The sequence below is a fragment of the Mustela lutreola genome, chromosome 11 (assembly GCF_030435805.1).
Source record: "Mustela lutreola isolate mMusLut2 chromosome 11, mMusLut2.pri, whole genome shotgun sequence".
Classification (NCBI taxonomy): Eukaryota; Metazoa; Chordata; class Mammalia; order Carnivora; family Mustelidae; genus Mustela; species Mustela lutreola.
In genome coordinates, this window is record NC_081300.1 from 45,812,273 (window position 1) to 45,837,319 (window position 25,047).

Genomic DNA, 25,047 nt, shown 5'->3' on the forward strand with positions numbered 1-25,047 from the left:
GTTCCCTGCTCAGACTTTTGACCCTGCTCCGTCTGTTCCAACCCCCAGCCCAAGCCTTCCGAATCCTGTACTCTCTTTTCATGTCTTTCGGTTACAAAGACACATCATCTGTGATTTTCACTTTCCTTTCCCCCAAGACCAAATAATAGGGGTCGGAGAGAGGGAAGAGAAGGTTTCCAGCTCCCTTGAAGCCTGGTTGAGTAAAAACTTGATCCTCACCCTCAGCTCACTTGACATGTTGAAATTTACAAGCTTAAGAGAACAGTTATGTAATAAGTAGAGTCAGGCATGGCCACAGACAAGAACCTGATTTAAGAGTGGTATCAGGGATTGCACAGTATTTATAATGGTCGATTGCTCTGTAATTTTTTGTACATTTGTGTAACAGTATATCATGCCTGGACACAATCTACAATTTAATAATAAGTTCACTTGCTAAATTTTTAGGGTCAGTAGTTATTTTCTTTGAGTCTAGATTCAGGATAAATTCTGATTCACTGTTTTCCCAACTGTACCAATGAGATGATGTGTTTGAAAATATTTTTCAGTGAAACAACAGATATAAGCCTGAAAGAGAAATCTGAACTATATTAGATTTTTGACCTAGAATGCTGAACAAATTTAATAAATAGCAATTTTTTCACTTAAAGGAAATATTTTAAAACTTTGGTTTGTTTTAGGGACACCGTCGTTAGGTGCCTCATAGTTTTTTAAAAGGAAAGCTAGAATCACCATTGAGGGTTTGTTTTGTTTTGTTTTAAAATTTTAAAAATCATTTTTCTATCTGATGGTTGATGGTGAGTTGAGCTTGTCTGTCTAGGTTCTTCCTTCGCACTCACCTTTAAATTTAAGTCAAAGCCACAACTATCAGATCCTTTTTTATGCTGGAAACATGTTGGGTTACAGACTCCTATAAATGAGGATGTAAAATCATGCGATTTTCAACTTGTATTGCGAAGCTTTGTTGCAGTGGGCAGGGATCCAGGAATGGTGTTTGGTTGTTTTCTCAGAGTTAGATGGTTGCCATCTGGCATTGATAGTGAGATGGTGTTGTCATCAGTTTCTAGATGCAGGAAAGGAATGATCCTCATCTGTTTCCTGTGGATAAGCAAGAGGCTGATAATCTAGTAAAATCTTGTTACCTTAAAGAAAGCAGACGTGGAATTTGTTTACATAATGCTTGCCAGTTTCTACTTTTATGTTAATAATATAGCTTGCTAGTGAACTTGAGCTTTGAAGAATTTAAAAACTTACTTGATCACATTCTAATCGGATTTTATTAGAATATCCTAATAATATTCTAATTGAACCTATTATCCTAATAGGATCACTGTGTCCACCAGCTTCACTTGATGGTCTTTACTCATCTGCATTTCTGAAAAATCTTGCTCTTTTGGAGAGTGAAAAGCTTTTACAGTTTCTTCTCGCCTTGAATGATAGATTGTTTTGAAAAGCAAAAAAGAGGTTTTATAACCTACTTGAGAAGGTCTTATTTTCCACTTGGATGTTAAGAAAGCAACAGGGATAGGAGTGCATGTTTGCCAAGAACATAGTTAAAAAACACCCAATATAAGGTAGAGTTACTTTATGGATAACTTGCTAAGGTTATATCTGGCTTTCAGTCTTGTTTGTCTTCTCTTTGTTACTCATAAATCTTTCAGCATTTACCATAATCATTTATCACTTTTCCTGTTTCCAGTTTTTCACAAGTTGCTTTGTCTCTGCTCACCTCAAAGTGCAGGTCCTGTTTGGCTAAGGAAGTTCATGCCGCTGAAGCTTTTGCAAAAGGAAGAAATGGTGGGCCACCTCTTGAACTTTCCAAACAAAATACACTATTACAATCTGGCCCTTGTGAAACTCTCATTTTTTCTTGATCCTGGCTGATCCTAGCTACATGTAATATCTAGCGGTACCCTGCTAACATTTAATAATCCATTTTCTGGCCTATGGTATTCGAATCTTTCAGTTATTGAAGAAATCCTGGTTGTCTTTCATTACACAAGACGTAATTATTATTGTGTTTTCTGTCTTCCTCCATGTGCTTACTTTTTAATATTTTTTTGCTGAAAGCAATAAGGTCTGTATCAATAAGAACCCCATAAAAGATTTTGGTCCTCAGAATTGCCTTTTTATAGAAAAACAAGCAAAATGTAGAGGGAATTTTTTATTAAATATTAGACATCTGGGTTGACTGCATTAATTTTAAATCATTCCTGTAATATTTCCTCTTTTCATTTGGTTCTTCAGATGCTCCCATAATATGCAAATCATTTTAGAATGAATACAGAAGAAACATTAAATATATTAAAGTCTGCATTTTAATAAAATTGTCGATGCGTAATATATACCTTGCTTCTAAGGAAAAATGATAAAAAGTAATAAAAGTGGTAATTTAGACATAGAACTATTTAATATCTTCTTACATTTTATAAGCCAGTAAAAAGTAAATGTAGAATAAAAGCTTTGGGCTCAGATTTGAAAGTGTTCCTCTCAACTATTTTGTCCTCCGGGTTTTTTTTTTTTTGGTCCCCTCCCCTCCACCGGAAGGTTCTACATGGTCCGACCGTTAATGGACTTGTCGAGAATGGTAGGTAAACTCGCTCTCGAGGTCTCAGCCCGTGAGATGAAATGTTCCCTTGCTTCTCCTTGCAGATGGAGTGGATGTTGAAGATGATCCCACCTGCTCTTGGCCAGCTTCCTCACCTTCTAGCAAGGACCAGACTTCCCCTAGCCACGGAGAAGGTTGCGATTTTGGAGAGGAAGAAGGCGGCCCCGGACTCCCGTATCCATGCCAATTCTGTGACAAGTCCTTTAGCCGCCTCAGCTACCTAAAGCACCATGAGCAGAGCCACAGCGACAAACTGCCTTTCAAATGCACCTATTGCAGTCGGCTGTTCAAACACAAGCGGAGCCGAGACCGCCATATCAAGCTCCACACGGGGGACAAGAAGTACCACTGCAGCGAATGCGACGCTGCATTCTCCCGCAGTGATCACTTGAAGATCCACTTAAAGACTCACACGTCCAACAAGCCATATAAATGTGCCATTTGCCGCCGTGGGTTCCTGTCCTCTAGCTCCTTGCACGGACACATGCAGGTTCATGAGAGAAACAAGGACGGCTCCCAGTCTGGCTCCAGGATGGAGGACTGGAAAATGAAGGACACTCAGAAGTGCAGTCAGTGCGAGGAAGGCTTCGACTTCCCGGAAGACCTCCAGAAGCACATCGCGGAGTGCCACCCCGAGTGCTCCCCGAACGAGGACCGGGCGGCCCTCCAGTGCATCTACTGCCACGAGCTCTTTGTGGAGGAGACGCCGCTCATGAACCACATGGAGCAGGTGCATGGCGGGGAGAAGAAGAACTCCTGCAGCATCTGCTCGGAGAGCTTCCACACCGTCGAGGAGCTGTACAGCCACATGGACAGCCACCAGCAGGCCGAGTCATGCAACCACAGCAACAGCCCCTCTCTGGTCACGGTGGGCTACACGTCCGTGTCCAGCACGACTCCGGATTCCAACCTCTCCGTGGACAGCTCGACCATGGTGGAGGCTGCCCCGCCCATCCCGAAGAGCCGGGGGAGGAAGCGGGCCGCCCAGCAGACCCCCGACCTGACTGTCCCCTCGAGTAAACAGGCGAAAGTGACCTACAGCTGTATTTACTGCAACAAGCAGTTGTTCTCGAGTCTGGCCGTTCTGCAGATTCACCTGAAGACGATGCATTTAGACAAGCCCGAACAGGCCCACATCTGTCAGTATTGCTTGGAGGTGTTGCCCTCCCTCTACAACCTGAACGAACATCTCAAGCAAGTGCATGAAGCTCAGGACCCGGGTCTGATTGTTTCTGCTATGCCTGCCATCGTCTACCAGTGCAACTTCTGCTCTGAAGTTGTCAATGACCTCAACACCCTTCAGGAACATATCCGATGCTCTCACGGATTTGCGAACCCTGCCGCTAAGGATAGCAATGCGTTCTTTTGTCCCCATTGCTACATGGGGTTTCTCACTGACTCTTCCCTGGAAGAGCACATAAGACAGGTCCACTGTGACCTCAGTGGTTCCCGATTCGGGTCTCCCGTTCTCGGGACTCCGAAGGAACCGGTCGTAGAAGTCTATTCTTGTTCTTACTGTACGAATTCGCCAATATTCAACAGCGTTCTTAAGCTGAACAAGCATATCAAAGAGAATCACAAAAACATTCCCTTGGCCCTGAATTATATTCACAACGGCAAGAAATCCAGGGCCTTGAGCCCCTTATCTCCTGTGGCCATAGAGCAGACATCTCTTAAGATGATGCAGGCGGTGGGCGGCGCCCCTGGGCGTCCGGCGGGAGAGTATATCTGTAATCAGTGTGGTGCTAAGTACACGTCCCTCGACAGCTTTCAGACTCACCTAAAAACTCATCTCGACACTGTGCTCCCCAAACTGACCTGCCCTCAGTGCAACAAGGAATTCCCCAACCAAGAGTCCTTGCTGAAGCACGTCACCATTCATTTCATGATCACCTCCACCTACTACATCTGCGAGAGCTGCGACAAGCAGTTCACATCAGTGGACGACCTTCAGAAACACCTGCTGGACATGCACACCTTCGTCTTCTTCCGGTGCACGCTCTGCCAAGAAGTTTTCGACTCGAAAGTCTCCATTCAGCTCCACCTGGCCGTGAAGCACAGCAATGAGAAGAAGGTCTACAGGTGCACGTCTTGCAACTGGGACTTCCGGAACGAGACCGACTTGCAACTCCACGTGAAACACAACCACCTGGAAAATCAAGGCAAGGTGCACAAGTGCATCTTCTGCGGTGAGTCTTTTGGCACCGAGGTGGAGCTCCAGTGCCACATCACCACCCACAGCAAGAAGTACAACTGCAAGTTCTGCAGCAAGGCCTTCCACGCCATCATCCTGCTGGAGAAGCACCTACGGGAGAAGCACTGCGTGTTTGAGACCAAGACTCCCAACTGCGGGGCGAACGGGGCTTCGGAGCAGGTCCAGAAGGAGGAGGTGGAGCTGCAGACCCTGCTGACCAACAGCCAGGAGTCCCACAACAGCCACGACGGCAGCGAGGAAGACGTGGACACGTCGGAGCCGATGTACGGCTGTGACATCTGTGGGGCGGCCTACACCATGGAGACCCTGCTGCAGAACCACCAGCTCCGGGACCACAACATCAGACCCGGGGAGAGCGCCATTGTGAAGAAGAAAGCCGAGCTCATCAAAGGGAATTATAAGTGTAACGTGTGCTCTCGAACCTTCTTCTCCGAAAATGGCCTCCGCGAGCATATGCAGACCCACCTCGGCCCCGTCAAACACTACATGTGCCCTATCTGTGGAGAGCGGTTTCCCTCCCTTTTAACCCTGACCGAGCACAAAGTCACGCACAGTAAGAGTCTCGACACGGGCAACTGCCGCATTTGCAAGATGCCTCTCCAGAGCGAAGAGGAGTTTTTAGAGCATTGCCAAATGCACCCTGACTTGCGGAATTCCCTCACGGGATTTCGCTGCGTGGTCTGCATGCAGACCGTGACCTCCACCTTGGAACTCAAAATCCACGGGACATTCCACATGCAAAAGACAGGGAATGGGTCCGCCGTCCAGGCCACGGGGCGTGGCCAGCACGTCCAAAAACTGTACAAGTGTGCGTCTTGCCTCAAAGAGTTCCGTTCCAAGCAGGATCTGGTGAAACTTGACATCAACGGCCTGCCCTATGGTCTGTGCGCCGGCTGCGTGAACCTCAGTAAGAGCGGCAGCCCAGGCATCAACATCCCTCCCGGCACGAATAGGCCGGGCCTGGGCCAGAATGAGAATCTTGCTGCCATCGAGGGGAAAGGCAAGGCGGGGGGACTGAAGACTCGCTGTTCTAGCTGCAACGTTAAGTTTGAGTCTGAAAGCGAACTCCAGAACCACATCCAAACGGTCCACCGAGAGCTCGTGCCAGATAGCAACAGCACACAGTTGAAAACTCCGCAAGTATCGCCAATGCCCAGAATCAGTCCCTCCCAGTCGGACGAGGTAACTTGCCTTTTTACTGTTTGCTCTTTTAACCTCCTCAGGAAACGCTTGCCACTTGGTGTGTCCACTCTCCGCGGCCTTATTTACTGTCATGTGCCGAGAGATGCTTAGATTGAAATGCAGTGGGTTCCACCCCCACCCCCATAGCCATTAGCCAGCAATTACTTGCTTCTTGATAAGCAGCATTTTGGCTTGAATGATGCAAAATAGGACTAATTCCAGTCTCCCTAGGATATTGTCTTCTCTATGACTGAAGAGATCAGCACTCATGCCAGCACCACTGAGATCTGGAATCTCAGCATAGCTTCACCGCGAGTTGAAATCCCCAGCTATGACTTGTGTGTATGGCAGAGAGATAATGACATAAAAGTAAGATGCTATGGGCCAACATGCTGGCTTAGAGTAAATTAAAAGGAATATATATATATTTGTGGAAAACAAATTGGGTAGGGGTGGCTTTATAATACCATGTTGTCAACACTCACTGTTTCTCTTTGACTTCTGGGTGGTGAGCAAAATATTTTCACACAACAGGGTTTTTTAAAAGCCCCTACATTTATCAAGCGCCACGTGCCCAATGTTCCTTTTCAAGGAGTCCCCTTAAATGTCCCCGAGTCTTCACTCTCTGGGCTTGGGTTTCAAAATGAAAGTGGATTTTTTTTTTTTTCCCTTAGTGTAAGAGTGGTTTCATGCCTTCTTTGCCATAATGAGTATGAAAAATAAGTTCATTTACAATGAAATAGTTTTATAAGTCACCAGTCCTTGAAGCTGAGCAGAGGATGGCTCATTTTATTATAATTTCTTTATGCTTTATCACCTAGTTTCTAAGAGTTCTTTCCACTTCCCTACCTGCCCCTATCTGGAGATCCATCCAAATGAAAACCCCAGGGAGATCCACCTCCCTTCAGTTTGGGGTCACTGCATTTTCCTTATCTTGTTTCTGCACTCACACCCTCTTGGAGGCCCCCCTGCACATCCCTGCAGATAGCCATCAGTCAGCTGGTAGGGGAGAGCCGGGAAGACTGACACAGAGCCTCTCCTCCTGAAATGTGGCATCTGTGTGACAGGCAAGCTCCCAAACTTTGAAGCTGCTTTCCTTTCTCTCCTTCCAAGTAAATCTGCACCTTTCTCTCATTTAAATAAGTGAAGTCCTTTCAAACTGATGAGGACAGTTGGAAGAGCATCGTTTTGGTAATGGCTCCTGGCTCATGTGTTGGATCAAGTAGTGTCTTTTGGTCGTTCTAATCAGATGAGAGGAATTATTTTTTCCAACTTTTTCTTTCAAACATGTTTAAACCTATAGAAAAGCTAAGGGAGTAACACTGTGAAGGTGTGTTTGAGTATCCATATCGCAGATTTACCAGATATGAACATTTTGTCACATTCCCCCCCCCCGCAAACTTTTTATTAATCTGAACTACATGAAAGTAAGTTCAGACATCGTGGTTTTCCTAAGAAGGAGGACATTTTCTCATTTAATCATAATATTATTAATTAAGGCAATTAACTAAATCAGTTAAAGAAATCAAATAGATAAAAAAGGAAATCAAATAGATCTGTAATGTCATCTATAAGATGTCCATATTCAAATTTACCCACTTGTCCCCAAAATGTCTTGTTTTTAAAATGCTTGTGAACAAGAATTTTAGAAAAACATTTATGCAGAAAATTACTCCTCTCCCCTTTCTTATTTTGCTATGCCTAACATATAGAGGGGAGTTTGTATATTCATGTTTAATTTAAATGGTGCATAAAATTGATTTGAAATGGCTGCATTCGTGTGTGTGTGTGTGTGTATGATTGTGGTGGTGTGTTTGTTTAAAATCAAGCAAAATCAGTCTCTTGTTTCTTAGTAGATTATAGAAAGGCATTGTGCCTGTTTTTTCTTGGTTTATGTTTTCTGATGTTCCTAAATTGCTATATATTACTATACCACTTGAGTTGAGATTTATTTTTTAAATGGAGGAGAACATATGAATAATCTTTACATGTTAATTTGGTTAGAATTACTTGCTTAGAGAACTTATCATTAAGGGGTGGTCAAGTTTTTAATTATACCTAAAATCTTCATGATTAAGTTTAACTATATCCTGCCGTTAAATAGAATAATGTAGAAGATATATTTAAAAGTATTTCTTAATTGTAATTCTTTTTTTTTAAGATTTTATTTTTTCATTTACTTATTTGGGAGGGGGAGGAGTAGAGAGAGAGAATCTCAAGCAGACCCTGAGCTGAATCCAGGAGCCTGACACTGGGTTCTGTCTCACAACCCTGAGAGATCATGACCTGAGCCAAAAATCAAGAGTCAGACTGACTGAGCTGTCCAGGTACCCTAATTGTAATTTTTACAGTAGTATTTTGTAAGCACCTACATACCAAGGCTTAAAAGTGACTCTTTAAGCAGAAGGGTAAGGTGCCTTCCTTATTAAGCCTGATTATTAGGAGCATGTAGCAATGTTTTTACCTGACCAGATATTAGGATTCAGCTGTGCATTTTTCCTCTGTGCTAATTTGGTTGACATTTTCATCATTGTTATTTTTTCTTCATTACACTATTTAGATCATAAAATTTCATGTGCTCACTTCCTTTCTGATAGCCTCTGTACTTAAAAATGTATAGTAGGCCATATAATTTGGACTTGACATAGAATATTAATCTAAACACGTGGAATTTTACAAAAAGGAGCCTCAAATAATGCATCAGCAAGAAAAAGACCTATAATAAAAATTAATTTGCTTACATTCTTTGTTAGTCAAGTTAAGCTTCTGTGACTTCTCCTGTGTGTTGTGTAAATTTTTTTACCATGTAGGTAAAAGAGAAGTTATTACGTAAGTCTTTGCCCAAAGACAGGGGTGCTGTGCAGGAATAAATTTTATCACAAAAAGAAGTGTGGCATGTATGTCTCCTGACTTCAGTGTCCTAGGCAGGAATGAAGGGCTTAGTGCTGTAGGTGGTATTTTCATCTCTTCTTGCTGAGGATTGAGACTTCAGAAGAGAAAAGGAGACCACGGGACATAATAAAACCCGGATACACAGATATTGTCAAGAACAAGATTAGATTTTTTTTCTGGGCTCTGACTTGTGATCACATAAGGGTATTGGTAGACACTGGAATGAGTATTTCAAAGACTGAAAAGAATGTTTTTTGGTCGAGACTAGATTACCTAGTTAAAAGGGATTTAGATATAATCTAGGGAAGGCTACGTACTGGATAAATGCATGCGATCCAAGAAATGGATGGAAGACAAGGCACGGGACACTTATGGAAGCATAAGAGTAGGTAGCTGTCATGGAATAGAGAAATTTGGGATTGAAGACAAAAGATCTGAATTCTTCTGCATAATGCTTCCTGAATTTGTGAAGATGTTTTCTTTGTGTCCAAATCCTACAATTATCAATCTAAATTTGCTATGGAGTCTTTGTTTTGAATGAAATATTTAGGGGAACCTATTCATTTCCCTTTGGCTCTCAGAGATCGTGGATGATATGCATTTATGCCGGACGGCCGTTACCTACAACAATTCCGTAAACGGGAGAGATAAACTGACACAAGAAGAATGCTGGCCATCCAGATTTTTCCATACACGAAACACCTTGCAGAGTTACTGACATTTACTGTGTGTTGAATAAATGTTAGTTCTTCTTCTGGAGTTCATTGACACTGGCCCAGCCTGGTCAGGTTCTGCCCCATTTGGACCTTAATATGTTTTCTTAGGATGACATTAGAAGCATGTGTCCTTCTGCTTCCATTTCTCCAGGACGTCTGATCACCGGGTTTCTTCAAGGGGCCATTTACTCAAACATTTCAGCTCACGCCATCCCCGCCAGTCTGCTGAAATTGCTCTTGCAAGGGTTTCCATCTGTGTCTGTGTTGCTGGCTATGCAGAGCCACAGAATCAGAACCAGAAGGGACTCTGGAGACCATCTGATTAAGCTGCCTTATTTTACAGGCAGCAAACCAGGTCCAGATAAATTGAGATCTAAGGTGACACAGCTAGGAAGTGGTAGGCAAGGAGCTCTGGGCAGCTGGCTTTCTAACTCCAGACTCAAGATTCTCTTTTCGTAAATCCACTGGACTGTCCTCGGGTTGCCGTCTCATCCCGTATTCTTTTCATAAAATCCTCTCTGTGTTGCTGTCTTACTTTCTGTGGTCATTCCCTTCCTCCACCCACTGCAAGGGATCATCTGTTTCCATCACTTTACGGCAGCTGACTTCTTTAAGGTCTCTGCTGATAACTGACCCATGCAATGCTGTTTTTGTTTTTTTTTTTGGGGGGGGGGGTTGTTTGTTTTTTCCTTAAAGAGAACTTATCCTAGTTTGCTCACTGTTCTACTTCTCGTTATTGCCTCTTTCCTCTTTACCAAGCATCCTTTTTCCCTCCTGGTTGCCTTTATGGAGGGATGTGTAGCCTACTTCCTCTGTCTGCTCCTACAAGTTTGTGCCCTGTGGCTACTCTCATTCTGCATACCCCCTCCATGTGGCCTCATCCACTCCCATGGCTCCTGCTACCACATTTTATGGATGACTCTCCAAATGATATCTCCCAAATGCAGGAGGGAACTTTCGGGGCGGGGGGGGGGGGAGCACTGAGGGAAATATTCCATATCTTGATTGTGGCGGTGGCTACATGACTGTATGCATTTGTTAATACCCACCAGGTGTAAAATTAGTGAATTTTCATATGTGAATTACCTCTCGATGAAACGGATTTTAAAAAGGGTATCTGTGACTTACACCTTTGCACTGATATTCAGACCCACACCCACAGTTGCCTGCTGGAGATAGTCACTCACGTGTTTCCATACACATGAAACTCAGTGGGACCAAAACTGAACTCATCATCCTTTCTCTGAACCTGCTTCTTTTCTCATATTTTCTGTTTCACTTGTGGAGCCACCGATTTTCTTGTGTCCCTTTTCTCCACATCCAGTTGGCCATCAAGTGATCTCTGTTTCAGCTCATATATATTTCTTAAATCAATCCCCTCCTCTCCATCCTCTTACCACATTTGTAACTCAATCTCTGATCATCTTTCACTAAACGACTGAAGCAGCCTCCTAATTGCTCCCTTGGACTTTAGTCTTATCATTTTCAAATCCATCTCCACAAAGCTGCCAGAACAATCTATCTAAAACACAAATCTGAATAGTATGTCCCTCCCTATTCGAAACATTTTAAGTGCTCTGTACTTCCATCCTTGTAGGATAGTATAATATCCTTTTATTGTGAAATAAAATGACGCTTCAGGTTCTGGCCCCTGATAAATTTTCTCTTCCTTTTCTTACCTTTCACCTTATTCCGTAGTTGAAAATACTTTAATTAACCTGCAGGTGACACACTGCCTCTGTGTCTCGTTAAGACTGCCCTGTCTCTTCTACCCAACAATCTCCCTCCTCCTGATTGCTCTCCACCTTCCATGAGGCTGTCCAACTTACCCTCTGTTTAGAGATCGAGAAGTCCTCCCATGACCATGACTTCCCACCACAAACACTTCTCCTTCCCTTGAATGCTCCATGTATACAGGATGTCACAAATATGTTAAAATTGTCACATTGTTTTGTAATTACCTCTATACCTTTGTCTTCCTATGAATTCCTCGGGCAAGAATTTACTCACTCTCATGTCCGCAGTAGGCACATACGTCTGTGGATTGGGGTCGTGGAGCTATGTCCGGCTGGTGGCTCACCCAGAGCCTTTCTCCATTCATGGTAGTATGGCAGGAGCCACCTGCCGTAGTGACGGAAACCTAGAAGGTATTGGATAAATGTGTGTTCTTGCTCAGAGTGTGTTACCTACAGTATCACTATCCACACTTCCTTACCACATTTGGTCTGAAAACGTTCCCTCGTCACCGATGATGTGTCAGTCCACTGTTTTTATCTTACTCCACTTCACGGCCAGATTTCCCAGAGAAGTTGTAGTTGGTCCCACCTGGTCTCCAGGTTCCAAAGAAAGCCTTCCTGTCCCCATCATGCCTATGGCACGGGGCAGCGTGGATGGCTCTTCCCTCAATGTACACCTCTGACTTCAAGGCATTTGCTCTCTAGTTTCTCCTCCCGTCTCTATTCTAAAAGCGCAGAGATAATCTGAGGCTCATCCCTGGCCCTGTTTTTCTGTCTGCTATCTCAGTAGGCCTCTCATCTCTTCATGTGGCTGTAACTATCTCCGAGCTAAGAATCCCCAAATTTCTATTCATAGCCTAGACCTCCGCTGAGTTCTAGATTACTGTGTGCTGACGGTTTGATGTTTCCATCTTCGTCTTTTTTATGTATTTGAAGTGTAACGAGTACAGTCTAAACTCTTGATTGTCTCTCCTGAAAGCTGTTCTTTTTCCAGACTTCCATCATTTGAGTAAAGGGAACCACCTTACAGCCAATTATTCAAGCAAGAAACCAGGGAATCATTCGTGCTTCCTCCCTGTTCCTCATCCCCCACATCTAATCTGTTAATAAGTACTGGGTCTCTTGATTCTGCCTTTAACAAGTCATCCCATCCATGTCTTTCCATCTCCAAAGCCACCATCATGGTCTGGGCCTCACTCCTCACCTGGATACTGCACTGGTTTCCTACTGGATCCCTCTCCATCTTCTGCCTGCTTCCAATCCATTCTTCATGCTGCATTGTCCTGCAGACATGTACATTACATGGAGTCACTTACCATTCTTCAGAGACTTCCCATGCTGCTCAGATGGGCTTCCCCCCAAAATCTTACTGAAGTTAGTCTCCTCCTTAAGATTTCCTTTTAAAATTATAATTTTTTCCTTGTTTATTTTCTTCTTCCTCTTTCTCACCTCTGAATACCCAACGTGCTTGTCGTAGGTCTCAGTCAATGTCAGTTGAATAAATGAACATTGTGTAAGTACTTTGAAGTGACAAAAATAGCATATACTCCATTTCTGCATGTGTATGCGTGTATATCCAGTAACTAATACATAAAGATCTAGATAACTTTACCCCAAAGTGCTGACATGCTTTAAAGTCAGGTTTGATCTAAAAATATTAGAATAAACTGAAAGGCCTGAAGTTTCTAATAGTTCAAAAATCACCTTCAATGTGATTCAAGGGCTGTTTTAAATGTCTGGAAGTCATATTCTTTCTTTATGGTTTGTATACTGAAATGGTAATATGTACATGATGGTAACTCAGAACCCACACAAGTTCCACAGTTCTGTTTTATGTTAATAAAAATTTCCATACATGGATGGATTTTAAGTTTCTATATTTCAAATTGCCGATACTAAATTTTGCCGAGAGCAAAAATTAGGCACGCTCCTTCTGGATAAATGATATTTTAAAATTAAGTAGAAAATTTACATGACCAAACAAATGTGTGAGATTCAAGATGTTCTTGAAACAGAGTGAGTTGCTTTGCCAAGTTCAATCTACTTTCCGATTTATTATTGTTGTGTTCAATATTTATTTGGCAGCTACAGTGTACTGGTATAGGGAGTTAATGACCCCTGGCATAAATATGAGGGTATGGAACGTGGAAGCACCTGCCTCATACCCACTCTCTATCCCTAGTCCCATGCTCCCCTGGCATTGATCACTGACCCACACATTAAACTTGCTGTCACTTCCATCCCCACATTTTCTGTCCTTATTTCTAGTTCTCAGTTTTTTGGCTGATGCCTTTCATAGGGTTCCCATGCCTTCCTAGAACATAGGAAATTCAGAAATAGGAATGTTTTTGTATATAGCCATGAATCTTGATTTGCACATAATATTTGTTCTTTGAGGACTGAGCCAGAAGAGTGTGGAGTCCTGCTACGTAGTGGCAAAGATTCTGTTTAGGCAAAACATTTTGCATTGTGGCTTCAATGGTGTTGAAGTAGAAATTAGTAAATATTCAAGATGATTTTGAATAATGAAAGAAAATCGAGAGCTACGTTCTGGATCTCTTATTACAGTATTGCCCTACTCATTGCATAATATAGATGCAATTTTCTATTAGAGGTACTTTGTCTTCCTAGAAAATGCCCCCCAAATTGCCAAACACTTTTAACAAAGTCTAACTAGCCAGTTCCTTATTTATACTTTCTGTTTTCACCTTTCCATATTTTTTCCCTGAAGGTTCTATTCTTAATCTGCCCTTCTTGTCCCCTCACCCTTATTTCCTGTTACTTATTTCCTATTCGTTAATACCCCATGCAGATGACTAAAATACCGCATTTCAGATCTCGACCTTCTTCTGAGGTCCTGTCTTGGATTTTTAGCTACCTGTCTGACATCATCAGTTATGCATTCTGCTAGCCCTTTGACCAAATCAAATCGTAATTTCTGTTGCCCCCCAGTTTTTGATGGTGTTCCATCTTTCTCCTAATCCTTCTTGCCCGAAACGCTGTTTTTATTTCCCGTGTCTTCTCTGTTCTTCTAACCTTTTGGGTCGACCACTCTCAAGCTGCTGTGTTTTCTCTGCCGTTTGCATCTCTCGCAGCCTCTGTCTAGGCCCACGCCCGTCGTTGTACACCTGGGGCTCTCCTTCACGCCCTGCCTATGATGAAGGAAGTTCCGACCAATTTAGAAGTCCAGGTTCACACAAATCAAATTCTCTGGCCACAATACAAATCCATGATACATGAAAAAGTGTTTGTTTGTTTGTTTGTTTCTTTTTAAAAAACCTCCATTAGACAAACCATAAGTGACTCTTAATCTCACAAAACAAACTGAGGGTTGCTGGGGGGAGGGGGGTTGGGAGAGGGGGATGGGGATATGGCCATTGGGGAGGGTGTGTGCTTTGGTGAGTGCTGTGAAGTGTGTAAACCTGGTGTTTCACAGACCTGTACCCTTGGGGGTAAAAATGCATAATATGTTTATGAAAATTTTTTTTAAAAACCCTCCATAAATTTAAAAATTAAAACCACATGTGGAACAAAGGGGGCATAAAAAGAGAAATTAAAAGTACTTAGAACTGAAAGAAAGCTATATTAAAAACCCTGCAAGGTGAAAGCAAAGCAACACTTAGAGGAAAACATTGTTATGCTATAAGAATATATATTAGAAAAAAATACATATTAGAAAATTTAAAAAGGCATGATATCCATAAGCTAAACATCCAGCTCCAGACATTGGAAACAGAATAACAAACAAGCCCATGAAAAAATAGGAGAGAGGAAGATAACACAAAGCGCAAAGATAGTGAAATGGAAAACTGGCAACAAGGAAGCCAACAAAGTAAAAAACTTCTTTTATGACAAGACTAAAAAAATTTATAAACTTCTAATGAAATTAATCAAGTTAAAAAATAACAATAAATAATAATAATGAAAGGGGAGCCATAACATCATATATGCAGTTTTAAAAGATACTAGGAGAGCCACTACACCTACCACAATGACTGAAGCAAAAATGAATGCAAAAATCCTTATTTTCCAAGAATGGAGAGCAGTTGGAACTCTCTTACTTTACTAGGGGCAGTATTATTTTGTGCAAGTGTTTTAAAAATACTGCTGGGCAGTATTTACTAAAGTAAATACTAGCTGACTCTGTAAGCCACAGATTCTGCTCCAAGGTCTACATCTAAGAGATGTGAGTGCAAATGTTCATAATGGGTTATGAACAGGAATATTTATAGTGGATTTTACATATAAGCTTCAAGATAGAGTCCATCAAAATGTCTGTCAAAATAAAATGAAGAAATGCGTTCATATAATGGTGTGAACTCATTCTATTCACACAATGGAATACTACACAGCAATAAAAGGGAATGAACTACTGTTAAATAACAAATCTTGGGAACTCATATACACAATGTTGAAAAAAAGGAACCAGGCACCTGCTAGTATGTGACTCCATTCATATGAAGTGTAACAATAGGCAACACTAATCAGTGGTGATCAAGGCCAGAATAGTGACCTCTGTGATGGCATGGAGTTGGAAGGGGCCAAAGGGATTCTTCTGGGTGCTAGAAATGTTCCATATTTTGATCTATGTGGTGATTACACTGTTACATACATATGTAAAATTTCAGTAAGCAATACTCATAAGATTATAGTTTAGTATATATATGCTATTTCTTAACTTTAAATTTTACTTTAAGAAAATCCAAAATGCACAAGATTAAAAAAAAAGAAAATATTATGAACAATTTTGTACTAATAGCTGGATAAATGGGATTATATGTAAATGGTTTTAGAATAGTATGTCACCAAAGCTGGCTCAAGATAAAAATGAGAGAAGTAGAAAGTTCCATAAACATGAAAGAGCTTAATAAATTATTGAAAACCTCCCCACAAAGAAAATACCAGAACATACACATAATTCCATACCTGTGCCAGAAAATACGAAAAGAAGCGTCACTCCATTTAATAAGCTCAGTATAATCTCCATATTAAAACCAGACAAAGATAGTAAAAGAAAAATTTAGGTGATTTTACATTAAAAAATTTTAAAGAACATATTAACAAACTAAGTCCACTATGTTAAAAGAGTTTATATTATATTATATTAAAATGGTTTTACCACAAGAATGCAAGGTGGGCTCAATCTCAATAAATAGTGATTGAATTCACCACATTGGCAGTTTAAAAGAGACAAATTATATGTTTATCTCAAGAGTTGCAGAAAAATCTAAATTCAACATATTTTCATGATTAAAAAGAACACTTGGAACAGGCAGGGATTTTCTTACCCTCATAAAGAGTATTTGAAATATTATTTTTGGCAAGCATAATAATTTGTGGAGAAGTTTCAATGCAATTATTAGTTCATAATAAAATAACTAATAAGGCCTGTTCATTGACCTAGCCAACAATGTAACATAAAATAAAAATGAATTTAAGTATAAAAAAGGAGGGAGCACTAAAATTGAAAAGAAGCAAATCAAACTGTCATTTGGAGGTCTTATGTTTGTATATATAACAATACTGAAAGAATCTAAAGACAAATTATTATAACGAATGAAACTTTAGTAAATTTGCTAGATACCAAATCAACTCCTAAACGTCAATTAGATTTTTATTCACCAGCAAAAAAGTGAAAAAAATGTTGTAAAATCATTCCATTTATAAGAGACACAAAAATTAGTTTACTTAAAAATAAATCCTGTAAGATGTTCAAGATGTTTATGGAGAAAAACAGTAAAACATTATTGGAATATTTTTTAAAGACTTAAATAATGATCATGTATAACTCGCTCATGGACAAGAAGACTCAGTACTGTAAAGTTATCAAATATCCCTAATTTAATCTATAAATTATAGCTACTCCAATGGAAACTTCAACAGGTTTTAGAATGCACTTTTTTTAATGTTCTTACTTTCTGGAACTAGACAAGTGGGTTGAAAAAGGTATATGAAAGAATGAGAGGTGAAGAATATAAAAATTTTCTTGTCAAATAAATAAATTTAAAAGGGGGGGCACCTGGGTGGCTCAATGGGTTAAGCCTCTGCCTTTGGCTCAAGTCGTGATCACAGGATCCTGGGATCGAGCCCCGCATCAGGGTCTCTATTCAGTAGGGAGCCTGTTTCCCCTTCTCTCTGCCTGCCTCTCTACCTACTTGTGATCTCTGTCAAATAAAAAAAAAAAAAAAAAAAGATTCCCTTGAAGGAAAAGAACAAGCAGAGAAGGATTTGTCCTACCATGCAGGCAATTTATAATGAATCTGCAGCAATTTGGATGGTGTGGGATTAGTCCACAGAACACAATAAAGGTTCTCCAAGAGATACCAGACACATAAAAACTCAACATAGATTATAGCCATCTTTGCACATAAGTGAGGGAATAGATGGAGTATTCAATTTATTATCCATATGGAAAAAATAAAGATAAAATAGAATACTCACATGTGTAAAAATGTGTGAAAAACAAAACTGTAAATCTTTTAGGAAAAAGTATGAAGAATATTCTTATGACTTCAGGTTGGGAATGATATCTCAAATAGTGCCCAGACAGTATAAATGACAAATAAAATATCGCAAATGATATGCTCATCTACCTTAAAAATTAGTTGTTTACTAAATGTTACTATAGAATGAGCAAAAATGAAAGCTATGAGATGATAAAACATTTATAACACATGGCAGAGAAAACTATTAGTTTCTAAATATGTAGAAAACGGCCACAAATCAATAAGGAGACACAAATCAACAAATTAGAATATGGGAAACTAACACGAAATGGCATTTCACAAATGGAAAACATGAAGGCTCAGTAAACATGTGAAAATATTTATCCTGACTAACAATATGGGAAATGCAAATTCAGACAGAGAGTAATGGGTTGTCTGGAAAGAACACAGGAAGCTAAGTTGGACACACAGGTGTTTGTTTAATCATTACTCTTTATTATTTATGATATAAATTCTCTTTGTAGGCATTTAATATTTAACATAAAAATCAAAAGTAATCAGAACCATAAGTATAAATCAGTATCACTTTAAATAAAAGATAACATACTAATATGATTAATACCAAATAATGTTTTAAAAATTCTAGCTATACACTTGTACTTACAAAAAACTAAGAGCCTGAAAACTGTTCTTTTGTTGTTACCAGAAGATTTATTAAGTATTGTAGAAGCATTAAAGACATATTAGCATCACAGTGAGACGTTTTTCCTTTGTGTAATCAGAAAGAACAGTATCCATGCTTTCCAGTTAAGGTGGTACATATCTCACACTTTGGGGAACATTAGCCTATGGCATTAACTTTTGATTCCTCATTTGGCACTTCAACTTAAAATAACAGGTTTATTAATTTCCTGCTATGTACAAGACGTTAGGCTATCAGGTTTGTAAAGAGGATGCACATTATACAAGTATGGGCTTTTTTTTTCCTTCAAGATTTTATTTTTTATTTGACAGAGAGAGAGATCACAAGTAGGCAGAGAGGCAGGCAGAGAGAGAGGGGGAAGCAGGCTCTCCGCTGAGCAGAGAGCCCCATGCGGGGCTTGATCGCAGGACCCTGAGACCATGACCTGAGCCGAAAGCAGAGGCTTAACCCACTGAGCCACCCAGGCGACCGCAAGTAAGGGCTTTTGAATACACCTCTTTCTCCCCAGTATGGTCCCCTGAGGGTGTATAGTTTACTAGGGAAGATTAATATATAACAATAACTATATTATAAATTAGAATGCAATATGCGCCGAAATAGTAGAACTACTAAAGTAGTTCAGAAGAGGTAGCAAATAATGAGGCGGAGTTAGGTTTGCTGATATCTTTGCGAAGAGCAGATTGGACGAATTTCCAAAGCAAAAGTCCTGAGGCAGCAGTGTCCCTGGCTGGCTGAAGGAACAGCAAGGGGCCAGCATGGCAGGAGCACAGGGAGCTGGAGAGGGTGGAGGCAGGGCTTGGCTGGGTATCCTGCATGTTTCTCCCGGGAGTTCATTACACAGGAGAGGTTCCTAATAAACATTCGTAAATGTTTGAAACCTGGTGATTAAACAGAAGCAAAGAAGGGGACAATTCTATGAGAACTAAATGGTGATACAGTTTTTTCCAACCACACATAAATAGGACATTAGACTCCTCATAAATATGTGACATTGTATGCAATTTCTATCGTACAGAGATTGAATGGCAGGTGAGCTCCTATAAGAAGTCCCCATATCAAGGCAGGTGATTTATTTTGTTGAATTAAACATTGTATGACACAAGTCGGTCTTCAGCGGAGTCTGAAAGTTTTTTTTGTCATTCAGAGATTGCCACTCTAGGTGTAGGGAGTTTAAACTTGGGTCGCATAACATAGGAGAAGAAAATATTGTGCTTAAAAAAAAAAAAAAAAGAATGCTAATAACAGTTGATAAAACCTTCTGTGTCATCTAACCAGTCCTTCCTCAGCTTCCGTTCCTTCACTGCTAGCATGGGCATAATCCGTACTTTGCCTGCTTTATAGGGTTACTGTAAAGAGCAAATGGTATAAGTATGTATGAAAGCCCTTAGCAAACAGGGAGCACCCAGCAAATGTTGCATTTGGTACATCACTTCTGTACTATCTAGGTGTAAGTCTATGCATATCCCATGCATGCATGCACACCTTCATTTAATTTGTATATAAAATGTTCTCAATTAATTTATTATGTAATCTAGGATCATTTCATCTAATGCTAAGTCTATGGATTATTTGGTTAATGAATCGAACTAAGTCATCATACTTTCACAAAGTTGGGGAAATAGAAAAGCATAATAAAATAGTAAAACAAACCTAGAAGCAGTGAAAACCAAAGAATAAACAGAGTGTAACAACTACAAAGACAAAAACTTTACTTTATTTGCTTGAGGTCCGAGATGGTGTCAGGCGACAATAAATGCAAAATGTAACAAAAACATGTAAATAGATGAGTTCATAGGTAGAAGAAGCAATTGTAGATAAGACATGGAAGATTTTCAGTAGTACTGTTGGGTTGAAACATCATGGAGAACAAGGGAACACAAAAAGTATTGGGGACTGGAAAACAGCCTGGAGGTTCCTCAAAATACAGCTACCCTACAATCCAGCAATTGCACTACTGGGTATTTACCCTAAAGATACAAAGGTAGTGATCAGAGGGGCATGTGCACTCAAATGTACAGAGCAGCAATGTCCATGATAGCCAAACTATGGAAAGAACCTAGATGTCCATCAACAGATGAACAGATAAAGAAGAAGTGGTGTATATATATATATATATATATATATATATATATATATTTCTTTTGATGGCTGCATAGTATATATATACTATATATATATACATATGCATGCATATTATGTATATACATACTATATATGTATACTATATAGTATATGTATACTATATACTATATATACTATATATATGTATAGTATATATATATAAATACTATGCAGCCATCAAAAGAAATGAAATCTTGCCATTTACAATGACGTGAATGGAACTTGAGGCTATTAAGCTGAGCGAAATAAGTCAATCAGAGGAAGACAATTATCATATAATCTCCCTGATGTGAGGAATTTGAGAGGCAGAGTGGGGGGCTTGGGGGGTCGGGAATGAAAAAATGAAACAAGATGGGATCAAGAGGGAGACAAACCATAAGAGACTCTTAATCTTAAAAAACAGACAGAGGGTTGCTGAGGGGAGGGAGGGTAGGGAGAGGGTGGTTGGGTTATGTGCATTGGGGAGGGTATATGATATGGTGAGTGCTGTGAAGTGTGTAAGTCTGACGATTCACAGACCTGTACTCCTGGGGCTAATAATACATTATATGTTAATAAAAATAATTAATTAAAAAAATAAAATACCTAGTTTAAAAAAAAAGAGTATTGGGAAAATAATATATAAGAAAACTAAAAATTATAAATGAAAGGCTTACTAAGTGAATCCCAAAATGAGACGTTTCCCCCTAACCTCAAGAAGCAAGTGAATATTGTGAAAAGCAGTTAATTTTAAAAAGCTATTATTTGCTCTCCTGAAACCCACCGACAATATTCTCTAGGGATCAAATGTATTTACGTTCTGCAGAAAGGAAAATGGTGAAAATATTGTGGGATGTTTTTTTGGTTTTGTTTTTGTTTTTTGGATAGGACTCGTCATTTAGATGCATGACCCCTTATTTTTAGAATAGAATGCTTTATTTAAAAATCACTAATAAGTAAGTGATTGAGAGAGGTTCCAAAGCACAGATCCGCCATGATTTAGAAATCAAAGTGCTACTGGTAACCCTAACCTGACAAAGTCTGATGTTAACATTTTCCTTTTAAGTTAAGTCTAAGGATCATCTCGGGTACTGTATAAGTTTGGATAGCAGTAAGGAAGCAAAATGAACTGTAATAAAATTTCTTGATAAATACATGTCCAGAAATAATAATTTAATTTTGAATAGGGACCACATATTTAACAAAGATCATTCTTGAAAAAAGAAAAAAAAAAGTAAAGTATGGGGTGGAACAGAAAGCAAGCAGAAAAGATAGACAGGAGGCAAGACTAAATGGATAAATGAGGTAGCTGGCAGGAAGCCCTCCAAGCTTAATGGCTAGACCTTGGAAAACTGACATTGTTTTGGTGGGAGAGAGATCCTTTCCGCGCCATGAGAGGATCTGGATTGATAGTATTTTGTTATACCAAATTTAAATAATTTGAAAATAGACCTTCCATAACATGCATGCTATATAAATTAGATCAATTTGTGTCAAGTGCATTTATTCCTTCTACAGTTACTGAGTTTCAAACCTGTGACATACATTGTGCATAGACACTGGGCCCACAGTGACGAGCAGATAAGTATTATTTCATGTTTCTCTTGGCAAAGAATTAAACCTCCAAAAATCAAATATACCCTCAAATAGTGAATCATATACATATTAAGATGGTGAGGAGTTGGCAGGATTAGAAATAGGAGTATTCTCAAAGGTCTAGTAAGGATATTCAACAATAAAATTCTAAAATGTCTTTTAAAATAATGACTGATTTATCACCCAGACTGTTAAGGAACGTCTAAAAAAGAAATTACAATGCTTGCCTTGCACAGATCCTCTAAAAAATGTCGGATTTGATATTATAATCCTTTTCCTAGCACTTTCCCCCTCATATTCTTTATTGTGGAGCAGTGTTCTCATGGAGCAGAAGTCCTGTTGAGAAAGGGCGCCATATTTTCTCAGGTTACATTCTTGGACATTTTTTATATGGGAAGTCTGTAGCTTTGTAAAATATATTATCAATAAGGATTATGCAGAAAGAGCTTTTTGAAGTCTATAGTTTAATCTTTCTGGGATAATCTGAAGGGGGACTGGAAGGTCTTATGTGGTTGTGTGATGCAGAATGTAGGTATGTTTCGTGGCAACAATCTCGCTCCCCCCAATAAATTTCCCTGAAAACACTTACTCTTGGGTATACTTATAAAAAGCCCAAATCAATTCACTTCTCTATAGTTCATGCACTCCTTCACAAATAACCCCTGTCAGGCAGTGCACTGGGTACTGGAGCTGAAGGAGAAATAAGACATTGGTCCTTAAGTGACAGGAAGCCTTGGAATATAATGCAAATAGATGTTTTGAATATAACATAGTGAATTCCATTCTGAAAGAATACACTGGGAAGCGAGGACCCCCAGAGAAAGCAAGGACTAGCTGTGGAGACATGGTCTGGTGCTAAGAGGAGCCTCAAGTTGGAAGCACAATGGAGAGCCAACTGGGCAAGTGTTAGCGGTTCCTTTTGGTAAAGGTGCTCCCCCCCACTTCCAGGATGGCTGTGTTTATGGCCATCCAGAGCTTTACGCTTGCTCTGTGGGTCATTTTCTGTGCATTCCAGACAAGGATACCTCATCTCTTTGGGATGAAGAAATTGAGATAGATAGTCTCACGCGTCCCTTTCGGCTCTAGAACTGCTACTCTGTCCAAGCTCGTACTAGTACTTTGAAAATATAAAGAATATGGGGACATGTTATTCTTCTATTTTAAAGGATGCTTTTTGGACTGATGAATGAGGAAGAGTTTTATATATCCTAATAAGATCAGTTAAAACAAGGGGCTCAAAGAACTTGGTCACTTTCACATTTATATATGTTAGAGCCACACAGCAGGATTTAGAAATGGTCAAGGAAAGAGTCAAGGGAAAAAGTCAAGAAAAAGTCAAGGAAACACACTTCCATTTTAAAAAAACTTAGTGCCAAAGAGTACCAACAATGAGACACTCGCAGTGTTGTGTGGGTGTAATTGCTAACAAGCTTTTTGGAGCAGGTGGGGTTTTAGAAGCAATTTGAAGGAGACGAGAAAGGTAGTCTGACATGCCTCAGTAGGAAAGCTGTTCAAATGGAAAGGGTGGACGAGAGAAGACAGAATGCAAAATGAAAGCAGGGTGAAAGGCAGAACCAAAATAGAGAAGAGGACACGGGTAGGGTGCTCCAGTGGAAATAAGAGTAATGAAAGACAAAGTGATTTGAGCACATACAGGGTAACTGGAATGACCCAAAACTAAGACAAAGACGTTGTATAGATAAGACAGACACAAAACTGCCAGAACATGAAGTATTCTTTTGACAGAAGAATAGCTAGCAGGATAGATCAGGGAAATATAAACAAAGGAGAATAAGCAGCACTCCACAGGAGCCTTCATCTGAAGGGAAGAGGGAAGAAGCAAAGATTTTTATTGTACAAGGAACCAGTATGACTCCTTCACACATTAACTTATTGTGTGGAAAGAGTGATGTTACAAATTGCGGTAAAAAGAAGACGGGTAAGACGGAGCCCTCCACCTACCCTTAGAGAGCTTATAGTCCTTGAGGAGGTAAATCAGTTTTACTGAAATAATTCTGATACAACCTGGAATGAATTCTAAGAGAATCAAGAAGAAACTTCCATGATTTAATATTAGATAAAATTTCTTCTCTATGTGATCCTTTAGATATGTATGGTGAGTCTCTAATAAATGGTACGAGTACTCATTAAGTATTAACAAAACTTCCCTTGGGGGCAGAAGTTACATACTTCAGAAGACGTTTCTTAATGGATTCCAAAATATATTTTTCTCACTCATGAAACTTCCTCCATGTTTTTGGGAGGATTGTAAATCATATTACTAACCTCCAGCATTAGATCATTGCGGACATAGGGTGGTTTGATGATGTTGGAAGATTCTACTTAATGTTCCTACTTTTTCATTTCTACAGCTAGATATCCCTGATATCAACCGCACCTCCTCATTCTGACAACAGTGAGACAGAAGGGATGCTTCAGATTTTTAAGGTGGAAAAAAATCAGTATATGGTTGGAATAATTGATGGGAAAAATAGACTATAATTTAGTGTAAGGCAAAAATTTTGACTCTTTCCTTTCCTCTTCTCACTTATGTTTATAAAAACTGATTATTTAAACTCTTGTTCTCCCACTCCCAATTTCTTAGCTTTCTGGATGATATGAATGTACACAAACGGGCAATATAGGAAGTTAACCCAAATCTATTATGAGTCATAAATCCTTCCAAACTAAGAACTAGCAATATATTATAACCAGTGGTAACTAGAAGCAAATTCCTGCCCGAACTCAAAGACTCAACACATGCTTCCAGCGATTTTTTTTTTTTAAACCTTTGCTACAGCATCAATTTAGTCTGTGTTATTCAGTCTCTTCTAATTCACTGATTTCTGGTGC

General features: G+C 39.8%; 1 protein-coding gene across 6 annotated transcripts in view; it reads left to right on the plus strand.

Moving 5' to 3' along the window:
- The window catches only part of ZNF521 (zinc finger protein 521), a 277,871-nt gene that overhangs the window by 112,812 nt on the left and 140,012 nt on the right, over positions 1-25,047 (plus strand). For all 6 annotated transcript variants that reach the window (XM_059138909.1, XM_059138903.1, XM_059138907.1 and 3 more), the window contains one exon: positions 2,653-6,005. In XM_059138909.1, coding sequence (XP_058994892.1) covers positions 3,093-6,005 — 2,913 coding nt within the window. In that variant the 5' untranslated portion in view covers positions 2,653-3,092. The remainder of the gene's footprint in view (positions 1-2,652; positions 6,006-25,047) is intronic.